Below are 13,608 nucleotides of genomic sequence, written 5' to 3'. Positions count from 1 at the left end.
AAATATCAGAATTTTTATTTTGTTTACCAAAGTCATTGTTAAAATAAGGACATTTCACAACCACTGAACTCTGGAACTCCAAACGGCGTGCTAGCGTAACCACAACAGAAAAGAATCGGGAATCTAACAGCAATACAGCAAGCCTTTGCCATGCCCCACCAGGCAGGGGAAAGTTCAATACAGAGCCATCAAGACAGACATCTTAATAAAAACAAACATTTAACGCTTAAAAACGAGGTAAAGGATACCATTCGCAAACAGCATCCGCAGAGAAAACTAAATAAGAGCGGCCAATAAGTGTGTCAATCCATGATTAAAAAAAAAAAAAAAAAAAAAAAAATGAAAACAACCTAAAGGGGCGAGATTCCCATGATGGGAGAAAAAAAAAAAAAAAAAAAAAAGATATGTGCTATCCTGGTCCTGTTTGAGGTGCTATGGTTGGTAAACGGTAACAAATAAGATTACCGGTGGGAGGCAAACAAACATGGTTTCAAAAGCACAAGAAAATAAAGAAAGAAACATTTGTCATTTCACACTTGTAAATGTAAAAACTTTTATACCGCTTCATTAGATTACAAATAGTAAAACGAGTCTTACAAAATAATTTACAGTCCTTAGCTCAGGACTCGAGCTAACACCTAGGATGTGTGTGTGTGGGTTTGACGTTTGAGAGGATGAGGGTGTATGACAAGTTCATGCATCCATGAGCACCACGTCCTTCTCTCAGACTGTTTTTAATTCCTCTTTTGGCCTGTAAATAAAAATCAGGAGTTTTAGAAACATCACAGAAAAATCAAGGATCTATGTAAGTTTATTTTAAAGAATAAATACTGCAATGTACAGTATAGTTCAAAAGTATCTTATGCTCACCAAGGTACATTTATTTAATCGAAAAGAGAGAGAAAAAAAAAACATTACAATATAAAAACTTTTCTATTTAAATATTTTAAAATAATTTATTCTTAAGTCAAAGCTGAAGTTTTAGCATCATTACACCAGTCTTCAGTGTCACATGATCCTTCAGAAATCATTCTAATATGATGATTTGCTGCTCAAGAAACATCATTACCAATGTTAAAAGCAGTTCTGCTCATAATTATTTGAGTAGAAAGTTTAAAAGAACGTAATTTATTTGAAATAGAAATATTTTATAATTATAAAGGGTTTTTACTGTCACTTTTGATCAATTTAATTCATGATTGATGAAAAAAAAAGTGTCAAGCTGAAAAAAAAACCTATTGAAAAGAAGCCTATTGAGTGGATTTTTTAAAATTAATAAAGCAAGCCCTGTCATTTAGAGTGAGGTTTTACACAATCAGAAAACCTGAGCACACGTTTCAATAATCCACGACGAGAGAAAGAACTTACCCCTTTGTGTCCATTTTTTCTTCTGAAGCTTTCTCCTCTTCTTTGACATCTGGTATCAAACGAGAGGGACAGCGTGTCAATCTCACACCTCTTAACTACATACAATGTGTGAACAGCCCAAACTCACTTCAAAACAACCTCACAAAAGACTAACTGCTGTTTTTACTAATATGAATGAACCTGAAATGAAAGAAACCGGCTGTACCTGTTGGCTCACCTTTCTTCTCTTCTCCATCCTTCTCTTCTTCAGTCTTCACTCGTTTAGGCTTCTTGTAATTGGCTGCATTTCTCCGGCCGCCCTGTCCTTCGTCCTCAGAGTCTGAGAACTCCTCGTCGCAGGCTATCCGCTTGTCGTGGGCACGGACTAAAGATGAGAAAAGCAGCAAGCAACTCAGATCTCAAACTAAACGTATATTTGTCTGCATCAATACACATTAAAAGGTCCACAATGACAAGTCAAGGAGTTTCCATGTTTGGGAGTATGCGATAACTAAATGAATAAAGGTGGCACTCACTGGAGATGCGTTTGTCAGGGTCATCCTCCTCATCTCCGCTGTCTTCCTGAACAGCATCCTCTGGGATCGCCTGCATCTGAACCCCTGGAGCATGAGGCAACATCCGCAGATTCTCAAACAGACGCTGTCTGTATAGAAAAAGAGAGGCGGCAGATACAAAACACTTGTTCAATGTACATCCTACAGACAGTACACGTTAAAATTAGCATTCCGGAGTAAATTCAGTTGGGTTTTTCTGTAACAGGAAAAAAAACAAATCCCAATATTAACAAAGCAAGTCAGATCTGCCATCATACTCTCATCGTGGCCCTTCATCCCACTTACTTGATTTTCTCCAGATAGTCATTTGTATTCTGATTGGTCATGTTGGAGGGGCTGATGTGAAGTTTGAAATCAGGTCCAAAATACTCAAAGTAGTCATTGTACGGGAGCTCTGATGGAACAAAAGAACAAGTTCAATAGTGTTCACCACGGAGAGAACAAAACATGTGAATCTAACACAATCAGAGTGTCTCACCGTTGGGAATGGTGCTGTCCAGTGCTACAGCCGTCTCGTAGGTCCAGCAGCGGGCCACGTTCCTGATGGTGTAGCCTCCACCTCCCAGCATGAGCAGGGGCAGGTTAAAGCTCTTTATGTACTCCACACACTTGGCATGACCTGAGAAACCCACAAGGGTTTGGTTAGACACAAACACAGTTCACTTTAGAGATGCAACAGCGGTTTGATTATGTTTGACACCTTTGATGGTGAGGTTAAAGCAGCCCAATCGATCTCCAGACAGAGAGTCAGCGCCACACTGGAGCACCACAGCACTGGGCTGGTACATCTCCATCACTTTGGCCATGATCTGCATTCAGGACATTCAGAAACAGGAGATTTTCAAGACTGCTAATTAAGACAAGCACGTTTGGGAATTTTTATTTTTGATGTTTTTAACACCTGGGTAGGTTTACAGACTTACAGGTTTGAATATGGCTTCGTAGGACTCATCATCTATACCATCCCTGAGCGGGTAATTCACTGCGTAGTATTTTCCCTTCCCTGCACCGATATCCTAATAAAAAAGAAAAGAAAAAAAAATCATATTTAGCTTAGCGCTCCTTTTTAACCTGAAAATATTTAACTTAAAAAAATAAAATTCTTACTCTGAGGTCTCCAGTACCCGGGAAATACTCTCCATACTTGTGGAAGGAAACAGTCATGACACGGTCTGTTGTGTAGAAAGCTTCCTCCACTCCATCCCCGTGATGAATGTCAATGTCGATGTAAAGCACTCTTTGATGGTACCTAGACAGATTTATGAGGCCTTTGGTTTTTCAGTGTTCACAAAAAGGCAGCAAAAATGGTTTTCAACATTGAAAAATAAACGTGACACTGAAGACTGGAGCAATGAAGCTGTTTATTGAGCAGAAAGTCAGTGTATTAGAATTGTTTTTGAAGGTTTTTGTATTTATGGTATTTTTTTTTTGATAAGGGAGTCAGTGTTTAGGATGGGTTTGTTTTGGATGATGTTAAAACGTTTTAATTATACCAAAATTTTGACCAGTAGTGTGCGTGCGCGTGCACAAATAAAAATGAAGTAATAAAAGTATTGTTATCTGTAGTAGTTTCTATTAAAGGGCATACTTGAGCAGCTCCAGAATGGCGAGTACGATGTCGTTGACATAGCAGAAACCAGACGCCTCAGATTTCTTGGCATGATGAAGGCCTCCTGCCCAGTTAATGGCAATGTCTGTCTGCTGTTTGTTGAGTTTCACAGCCCCAGCTAAAAATGATTAGGATATATGGTTAGGAAAGCACACACTCTTAACTATACTAATCTGTGAGAAGATTCTGTAAACGTTAAAAGGAGGAAAAAACATATATAAAAAAACCTTACCAACAGATCCACCTGTTGAGAGCTGACAGAACTCAAATAAGCCATCAAAGACAGGACAATCCTCCCCTACATTAACTGCAGAGACAATACAGCATGTTTACTGTACATTCAAGACACAGAAACAAGTCCAAAGTGAAGCACCTTTTTCAGACCTCACATTTGAACATCTTGAGCAAGGAACACAAATCATCAACTTACATCTCTGCATCTGCTTGCTGTACTCAGACATGTTGTCTGGGCGGATGGAGCGGAGGAACTTGATGTAATCGTCACTGTGATACTTGGTCATTTCTTCACCATTGGCTTTATGAGGCCGCTGAACATGCAAACAAGTGAAGAAATCAGCTTTGCCAAAATAACAATAATAATAAAGCATGAAAAGAAGTGATTAAATGTCTCTTACATAAATTTCCATTTTCCTATACAGCCCATAGTTGAGCAGGAGGTTGTGGGTCATGCGGATTCTGTGGGGTTTCATGGGATGACCCTGGCCATAGTAGTAATTCCCAACATCCCCTGGGAAAGAAGGAAAAAATATTATTAATAAATAAGTAAAATTATATATAAACAAAAAAGATAATATTACTACAGACTGTTAAAGATGAACTATCAAATGTTAATTTGTTTTATGAAAATATGCTTTAAAGAAAATGATTGCTTAATTGAGTTTATGGTCTAAACAGGCCTAGAACTAGACACAAAGCCAGCTGCACGGTTCAAAATGATCATTACAACAGCACAAACCTGAACATGATGTTTATTCGTGACTATAAGGGCAGAAGAGAGCAAAAACAGAGGAAAACGAAGACAAAACCTCTCGCGCTATGAAGTAGAGCATCATTCAGACACGCTCGGAGTGATACTGCTGCTAGCAGTGAAGACACGAATACAAGCAGCGAGCTCAATTCATCTCAACTCCTGCGGTCCATCACGTAAAGCTACTTTAATCGACACTATATGCGGAAAATAAAGAATCCGTACGATTAAAATGTACATAGATATACTGCACTTGCAAAATAAGTGTGTGAATTGTGCTGGTGTTATCTCCATGCTGTGGTCTTGATGCTAACAGTGAATAAGAAGAACAACAGGATGAAGAGCAGCTAGCAGCTAGGCTAACACTAGCATTAGCGCCGTGCGGCTACAATTAGGCTGCACTCGGGAACTTAAGCGTTATGGAGAATTTATCAAAAACAGGCACTGCGTCTCATTTCTCAGACAATAACAGCTCGATTTTTCGCCGGTAAAAATGCAATTCTTACCGTCATAATAATAGCAAACTTTCTTCTTTGTTCCTTGAGAACTCAGCGCCATTTTACCCTCCAATTACAGCCTGCGCCTGCCGGGTTTTCTGCGTACTGAGGAACTTCACTAGCAACTTGTCTCTGGGAGCTTTCAGCCAATCACAGTTCAGATTCCATCACGGAGGGCGTTGCTCTTGCGTGTCTACGCCAATCATGCTCTTGCTGTCTTTATCAAGTATTTAGGTTTAGTTCTATTTACTTCACAGCTGTTTAAACGTCCGCTAAAAATCAATATAGTTCATCAAAGTTGCCCTAAGACAATAACAATTTTGATTATTTTGATCCACTTCAAATGTTGACTACTATATAGACCAATTATTTAACAATCACAGAATACTTTTAATAGTTTACTTGTAGTTACAATATATTTTCTTGTAATTGCCTCAAAAAACAGAAATTAAATCTGTAAGTACTCACAGCATTTTTCCTCAACAATGATAACTGATAGAAAGTGCTGGGTAGATTACTTAAAAATTTTACTCTATTATTATTACCTGATGAAAACTGTAGTCAATAATGTAATATCTGTTCATTTTAGGTCATGTATTTGAATTACTTTTGGATTACATTAGATTACGTTTGATCTAACTTGTTTATACATTTGAATTATTGTTATAATTATTGTTATTTCGTTCATCAACATCATGAAATGCATGTGAAACGTAAGATTATTATTATTAGTAGTAGTATTTGTACCTGCATATCAGTGTGACCATTAACCAACTTCAGAGAATTGTGAATATGCAAATGTGTTAAATTATTGAAATATGAACTGTAAATCTCAAGGGGTCTTCAAGTAAGCTTTAGGTCAAATGGTTTGACTGACAAATTTGGGAATCCCTGCATCACGGTCCCAAACAAAAATTAATAACCATGAAAATAGCAAAGACATGGTCAAGGTCTTCCAGGTTTTTAATATTTGCAGTTATACATCAGCAGTGTTTAGTAACTTGTGTAATTATTCATTTCAGGCATGGCATAATTGAAGTTCAGAAGCCTGGATCACAAATTAATGTAAATCACGTTTATCTGCATGACCTTTCTCTATTCTGTTGCGAATATTAATTACTGCCCTTGAGTGAATAATATGTAATCAGGTAATCCATAACAATAACTGTAATCTGATTAACATTTAAATATATATAAAATATTAAATTATATATATATATATATATATATATATATATATATATATATATATATATATATATATATATATATATATATATATATATATATAATAATATATAATTAGAAGTAATTTTGTGGAATCTGAATACATAATCCAGATTACATGCAATCTGTTACCTACTTAAAAATTGTAGTCCAAACCTAATTTTAAATTACATGATGAAAATTGTAGTTAGTAATGTAATCTAGCCTATAACGTAAGGCATTTAAGGTAATGTATTCTATTTTTGATTACTTTTAGATAATTTTTGACCATTTATCATATAGATTTTAATGGGATATTGTACCATACTGATATAAAACATTTTTTTTGTTAGCCACAACATAAAGTTCACTAAACATTACATTACACCATGATTTTCTGGCTATAGAAATTAATACATTTTTGTGCATGACATGTAATGATGTAATAAAGTAACTGATTATGAGCATTTCAAAATGTAATATAATCTAATTATAATATATATCAATATTTTTCACTCAATTAAAGAAAGTTTTTGTTTGTTTGTTTTGCAGTGCTGTAGTAGGGGTTTTGCTTTTGCATTTAAGAAAATACAGGTGCTGGTCATATAATTAGAATATCATCAAAAAGTTGATTTATTTCACTAATTCCATTCAAGTGAAACTTATATATTATATTAATTCATTACACACAGACTGATATATTTCAAATGTTTATTTCTTTTAATTTTGATAATTATAACTGGCAACTAAGTAAAATCCCAAATTCAGTATCTCAGAAAATTAGAATATTGTGAAAAGGTTCAATATTGAAGACACCTGGTGCCACACTCTAATCAGCTAATTAACTCAAAACACCTGCAAAGCCTTTAAATGGTCTCTCAGTCTAGTTCTGTAGGCTACACAGTCATTGGGAAGACTGCTGACTTGACAGTTGTCCAAAAGACGACCATTGACACCTTGCACAAGGAGGGCAAGGCACACAAAAGGTCATTGCAAAAGAGGCTGGCTGTTCACAGAGCTCTGTGTCCAAGCACATTAATAGAGAGGCGAAGGGAAGAAAAAGATGTGGTAGAAAAAAAGTGTACAAGCAATAGGGATAAAAGCACCCTGGAGAGGATTGTGAAACAAAACTGTGGGGGAGATTCACAAAGAGTGGACTGCAGCTGGAGTCAGTGCTTCAAGATCCATTACGCACAGACATATGCAAGACATGGGTTTCAGCTGTCAGATTCCTTGTGTCAAGCAACTCTTGAACAACAGACAGCGTCAGAAGCGTCTCGCTTGAAAAAGGACTGGACTGCTGCTGAGTGGTCCAAAGTTATGTTCTCTGATGGAAGTAAATTTTGCATTTCCTTTGGAAATCAGGGTCCCAGAGTCTGGAGGAAGAGAGGAGAGGCACACAATCCATATTGTTTGAGGTCCAGTGTAAAGTTTCCACAGTCAGTGATGGTTTGGGGTGCCATGTCATCTGCTGGTGTTGGTCCACTGTTTTCTGAGGACCAAGGTCAACACAGCCGTATACCAGGAAGTTTTAGAGCACTGCATGCTTCCTGCTGCTGACCAACTTTATGGAGATGCAGATTTCATTTTCCAACAGGACTTGGCACCTGCACACAGTGCCAAAGCTTCCAGTACCTGGTTTAAGGACCATGGTATCCCTGTTCTTAATTGGCCAGCAAACTCGCCTGACCTTAACCCCATAGAAAATCTATGGGGTATTGTGAAGAGGAAGATGCGATATGCCAGACCCAACAATGCAGAAGAGCTGAAGGCCACTATCAGAGCAACCTGGGGTCTCCATAACACCTGAGCAGTGCCACAGACTGATCGACTCCATGCCACGCCGCAAAAGGAGCCCCAACTAAGTACTGGGTGCTGTACATGCTCATACTTCTCATTTTCATACTTTTCAGTTGGCCAAGATTTCTAAAAATCCTTTCTTTGTATTGGTCTTAAGAAATATTCTAATTTTCTGAGATACTGAATTTGCGATTTTCCTTCGTTGTCAGTTATAATCATCAAAATTAAAATAAATAAACATTTGAAATAAATCAGTCTGTGTGTAATGAATGAATATAATATACAAGTTTCACTTTTTGAAAAGAATTAGTGAAATAAATCAACTTTTTGATGATATTCTAATTATATGACCAGCACCTGTAGACTGCTTTAGAGACAATAAAACAAGTTAACCTGTTAACGGATATACAGTGCTTCACTTTTTCCACATTTTGTTATGTTACAGGCTAATTCCAGAATGGATTAAATTCATTATTTTCCTCAAAATTCTACAAAAAAAAAAAAAAAAAAAAAAAAAAACTATACATTTCAAACAAACTTCTTTCACCTTGTTATTATGGGGTATTGTTTGTAGAATTTTGAGAAAAATAATGCATTTAATCCATTTTGAAATAAGGCTTTAACATAACGAAATGTGGAAAAGGTAAAGCGCTGAATACTTTCTGGATGCACTGTACATCTTAGGTGTATCTAACAAAGTTATTGTTGTGATATAATCTAGCTGAAAGCACCTGAATTTTAAATAATGATAATACAATTTTACTTACAGAGCTCTTTTTAAAGTATACTCAGACACAAAGAGATAAAAATCACAAAAACAGGATAATAAATGCATAAAGATAACAAAAGCAATATAATAAAACACCACATTAATCGCATTAAAGGTAACCTTATATTGTGGGTTTCAATTAATTTGAACATAGACAAATCAGTACACTCTCAGATATGTTTTTCCCATTTATTAAATCCAATTGTTTTGATGCATAGGCCTATAAAATTATTAACTTATTTATACAGAGAAGAAAGAAGATAAAGAGTCAAGGAAGAAAGTCCAAAAAAAGTACAGACAGAGGGTTAAATGTTTTAATTCAGTGCTTAAATAAGACCATCTGCACAAAGTGACAAGGTGTTAACCATTTATTAGTAATGGTGCCTCTCAACACACATATGACAGGAGTGTTTGTCAGAAGAGAGATGCAATAAAACACCCTTTGTCGGAAACCTTAGACTAAGTGCAATAAATATTTCTAAACATTTGCACTCTGTCCATAGGTCACTTGAGTGCTGTTCATGTGAAACTAAAAAATGTCACAAGTGTTACTGTAAGACTTTAATTCAACACATGATGGCGCCATATGTTTATATTTGATCCCCTAATCCCCAGCAATAAATCTGTCGGCATTACCATCCAGACACAGACGAAAAAATACGAATATTATAATACTTTTTTTTTTTTTTTACTTATTATGTGATAGTTACTCATTCAAGAACGGATGGGGGGGGGGGGGGGGGGGGGGGGGAATCTGCGCAGTAAGCCATTAACTTATTAATTTACACGTCTATTTTCGTAAATTAATCAGTCTATCATCAGATAGCATACCTTGCTTAAAACTATTCACAAGTCAATTATTTTGGAAGAAAAATGCAAATTAATTTATAAAATTGATTTGGACCTAATTAATAATTTAAAAAATCGTCTGCGCTTCAATGAACCGTGAATGAAATTTGAAGCATGAGCATGTAATGAAATACAAGAGACTATTGATTATTTAATTAGATATTTTTACCAGTCTACTGCTCATTTCTGAGGGAAATTATGCTTTTTCTTTGGTGATCCAGTCTTATATTAAGGTATTTTTATTTGAAGTTCATTTCATACATTATTTGAATAGGTTTCTATATGTCAAAGTATGAATAAGATGTTTTCTATTTTCTCAAGTGGATTAATTTTACATCTAAATGTAGGTAAAGTGGCTTATGAGTGACATGTGACCAAACATGAATATGTCTCTCGGGGGCTTTACCTTGGAAAACAGCCACTGTGAAGAAGGACACACACAAAGTGAGCATCTGTAGGTAACCAACATTTATTTACCATTATCAACTTTACAATAAAACCAGTAACATCTTTAAACATTAGCAAAATAAAGAACAAAACTGGTCAAATGTATTTACAGAGACCAAAAAGCAGATCAAGGCTCACATTTAACACATAACAACTCTGCTTCTTTTAAAACTTCAAATGTGAACATAGCAAGCTCAAATGTTTTTATTTTGTTTTGTTTTTTTAAAGCCAAGATGAAAATTAAAATGCGGTTTCAAACAAACGAGACAAAGCCTTCTGGATATTTAAAATGGTTCTCTATACACCACAAAATACTTAAATTTGGGTTAAAATATAGGAATGTAGAAAGTTGGCAAGTCTTTTTCGATTTCCTTTTTTTCTTAACAGTCTTTACATGTGGTGATGTTGATCTTGCGCAATTCATGGGTATAGTGGCATCTATTTGGGCTTGAAAGATGCTCCTCCTTGATCCCATCCTCAACTCACTCTTGCGCTGACATCCCGCTTCCAAGAGGTTTCGGCCTTCGCTCGGAATCCCACATCTTTGAGCCATTATCAGGGAAGTGAACTAGTGAATCTAGTCTGTCATTTGTTATTAATCTTGAAGAAAGTGGCACGAGGAGTCTTTTTTTTCACATACATGTGTATATATACATATACATATATCCATGTATATATACATATGTATACATATACACATATATATAAATATATATTTTTTCTTGGAAAAACAGTTCACAAAGTCCTTTGTGAAGTACAATCACTCCTTCTGTTCGGATGGTGCAGGTGTTGAGCTGGTCTCCTCTGTCGGTTTTGTGGGCTCTGCAGCAGCCTCTTCCTTCGGGGCAGCAGGTTCCTCAGCCTTGGCAGCGGGTTCCTCGGCCTTGGGGGTCTCTGCAGGGGCGGGTGTCTCCTCAGCCTTGGCCTCCTCCTCCTCCTTCTTCTCCTCAGCGGCCGCCCCGTTCTCCTCGGGCTTCTCTTCGGCGGCCGGAGCAGCCTCAGCGACGGCCTCTTCCTTCACCTCGGCACTCTTCTTGTTCTTCTTCAGCGAGATGCCCTTGAATTTGAAGGAGTTCTTCAGGGAGAACTTCTTCTTCTTCTTCTTGGGGGTCTCCTTGGTGGCCTCGCCCTCAGGTTTGGCAGCCTCTCCCTCGGCGGCGGGTGCAGGTTCGATGGCGTCACCAGCTCCAGCCTCAGATTCCTTGGCTGCCTCTGCAGAACCGTTGGTGGTGGCGGCGTCTCCCTCTGCTTTGGCAGAGACGTCACCATTGGTCTTAACGTGGCCGTTCTCCTGAGAAAGGAAAATGACATTTTCAGTTTAATAATGCAACACAAACCAACGCTGATGAATATTTACTACGGGTCTACTATATATGTAGCAGGGCATTCCTTGAATCGTCGACGGACACATCAGTGACTCGTCACGTAAATAATGCATGTGTTCGAGGTGACGCCTTGCAGTAGCGCGCACCGCCGAGCGAGGGCGCTAGAGCCGCACACAACGCCAACCGAGACAGACGGCAGCTCTGGAACAAAAGACCGAGATCGAGCGCATTTCATTGAGCTCCATTCACTATTTATCCATCGACGATGGAACAACTACAAACGACGATTTAAAAAAGTTACATAAAATATAAGCACATTCATTGATAAGAATGAGGATTAGGCTCATAAAACCCCAAAAGCTTGATCAAATGTGGACTCTCGCCTCAGTGTCTAGACTTTAAAGCCTGAGCGTCTGCAAATACAGACTCCACGCGCTTCACAGAAAAAAAAAATCTAGCTGAATCCGAGTAAATATCACGACTGTAAAGAGAAAAAAACTTAATAAATACATGATAGACTAAACAAAAATATGAAAAATGTATCTAGCTGAATATACAGAATAGAATATAAATAGAATGAAAAGGGGGGAATGAATTAAAAGCAACATATTATGTTCTAAAACTCCCAATTACAACCAAATTGATCGCAACCCCCTGCTGATAACCCATGCATAGTGAATACGTGCAGCATCCTCCTACACAGGCATTAAACCGAGATCGCATGGCAACAACACCGACCGTCTCCAAGCGCTAGAAACGGACGTTAACGACAGAAATAAATCGTGAGCATGTGGAAAACTATCCGATTTTTAGCGCGAGACAGAAAACCGTGTCTGATCAGCCTAACGTAGTGTGATTTGCGTAATGCCTCTCGAATGAAATCGCGCGCCGCGAGACACGAAATGATAAATAAGACAACGAATGAATGGTAAACTAGCATTTCTTTCTTTTTCACTACAAATCACCGCCTTCTCTATTTTCCATCGCACTCCGAGCGAGGGCTGAATCGCTGGCGCTGGTTTTGAACTCTCGCTGAAGCACTTGTTGGTCAGATGTGGGTGTGTCGCAGATGGAGATGAATTACCTGTCCGTTAGTCTTGACGGCAGCCGGGTCAGCATCGGCGGCTTTCCCCTCCACAGCCACTCCTCCCTTAGATGCCTGGGATCCCATTATTCTTGATGTGGTTTTAAAGTAAATTAAAAAGAACTCAAATTCAGGTGGGTGGGGAAAATAATCCAGACCAACGGGCGTAACGTGCATCCAAAGGCGCAGGAAAGTTGGTGATTTTTTTTTCTTTCCCTTTTATAAGGAAACTTCAGATGATCCACTCTTGTCTTCCAGCCGTGAGCGTCGAGGACGACCTACTACTACCAGTCCTAGTGAACAGCGCTTCAAGATAACCAGAAGCCCCGCCCATGGGCGTGCCTCGCTAACGTGAACCAATCCGAAATACGGCCCCGCCCACTTATTGAGCGGTCCACGTCCCACCTCTTTTGATTTCGCATTAGCTCCATAGAAATAAAAAATGGCATCAAACTGGAAAGAAGATGGAACCGAAAGGGTGACTTGTTGAATTCTCTGGTTACTGAGAGCAATGGGGCTTCAGTTTAATTGAACCCATTGAACTACACCCTAAAACTAAAGCATTTAGGACTGGTGAATGTGCCTGTAGTTCATTATACTCGACCGACTGTCTTCAAGACGACACTACCATTTAATGATCAATATCAGTGCATACTTTCACCCACTTCTCTGATAAACAACCTGCATGCTTCATTAAACTATTCATGCTCAACAGTGAATAGAACTGAATTAACTGTTAGATTACATTGTCTTTTACATTCTGGCTTATAATATTTGAGGATTTATTTAAAAAAAAAATCATATAGATTGAGTATAATAATAATTTCAACAATATTTATACCTAATGTAGTATTACATTAGCTCACTCCAGTGTTGAACTAGAAATCAATGCAGGTAAAATAATTTTTTGCTTGAAATCTTGACATTTATTATGTTTTACAATGAACTGCATAGCATGACATAAGCATAAATGTGAATAAACAACTGCAAAAGTGTGATTTACAAGTGTAACCCATGGAATAAATACTGCATCAAACAATGTTTTCCTGTTAGCCACATTAATAAGTAACATGAATTATACCATAAAGTTTGATTGGACTCATGGCCTTTGG

The 13,608-nt window shown here is 37.6% G+C and overlaps 2 protein-coding genes across 3 annotated transcripts; both read right to left on the bottom strand.

Moving 5' to 3' along the window:
- Nucleotides 1-5,182, bottom strand: LOC109086302 (probable histone deacetylase 1-B). 2 transcript variants are annotated; one of them, XM_042745670.1, is made up of 14 exons: nt 5,026-5,182; nt 4,167-4,279; nt 3,962-4,079; nt 3,764-3,838; nt 3,511-3,649; nt 3,030-3,171; nt 2,846-2,938; nt 2,623-2,731; nt 2,401-2,541; nt 2,208-2,316; nt 1,884-2,011; nt 1,574-1,732; nt 1,369-1,417; nt 1-751 (listed from the first exon to the last, which is right to left on the bottom strand). In XM_042745670.1, exons 1-14 carry the CDS (start codon nt 5,075-5,077, stop codon nt 724-726), a joined length of 1,455 nt encoding a protein of 484 aa, XP_042601604.1. In that variant the 5' UTR covers nt 5,078-5,182; the 3' UTR covers nt 1-723. The 2 variants fall into 2 exon arrangements, with proteins under 2 accessions (XP_042601604.1, XP_042601605.1); XM_042745671.1 differs by having other exon boundaries at nt 1,586-1,732.
- A 4,911-nt stretch (nt 5,183-10,093) lies between these two features.
- On the bottom strand, nt 10,094-12,799 carry LOC109086313 (MARCKS-related protein 1-B-like). Its single transcript, XM_019100751.2, has 2 exons — nt 12,497-12,799; nt 10,094-11,378 (listed from the first exon to the last, which is right to left on the bottom strand). Exons 1-2 carry the CDS (start codon nt 12,671-12,673, stop codon nt 10,848-10,850), a joined length of 708 nt encoding a protein of 235 aa, XP_018956296.2. The 5' UTR covers nt 12,674-12,799; the 3' UTR covers nt 10,094-10,847.
- Nucleotides 12,800-13,608: the final 809 nt, after the last annotated feature.

This window comes from Cyprinus carpio, chromosome B19, assembly GCF_018340385.1.
Source record: "Cyprinus carpio isolate SPL01 chromosome B19, ASM1834038v1, whole genome shotgun sequence".
Taxonomy (NCBI): Eukaryota; Metazoa; Chordata; class Actinopteri; order Cypriniformes; family Cyprinidae; genus Cyprinus; species Cyprinus carpio.
The sequence above is the reverse complement of the archived record's forward strand: the minus strand, read 5'-3'. Positions and strand labels throughout refer to the sequence as shown.

Bases quoted from the DNA above. Each gene is read 5' to 3' on its own strand.
- LOC109086302 (XM_042745670.1), bottom strand. From the start codon at position 5,077: ATGGCGCTGAGTTCTCAAGGAACAAAGAAGAAAGTTTGCTATTATTAT. The intron at 4,080-4,166 runs GTAAGAGACATT...TTGCATGTTCAG, and splicing joins ATAGGAAAATGGAAATTTAT to CGGCCTCATAAAGCCAATGG. The intron at 3,172-3,510 runs GTATGCCCTTTA...AAATCTGTCTAG, and splicing joins GCCATTCTGGAGCTGCTCAA to GTACCATCAAAGAGTGCTTT.
- LOC109086313 (XM_019100751.2), bottom strand. From the start codon at position 12,673: ATGCACGTTACGCCCGTTGGTCTGGATTATTTTCCCCACCCACCTGAA. The intron at 11,379-12,496 runs GTAATTCATCTC...TTCCTTTCTCAG, and splicing joins CCGTCAAGACTAACGGACAG to GAGAACGGCCACGTTAAGAC.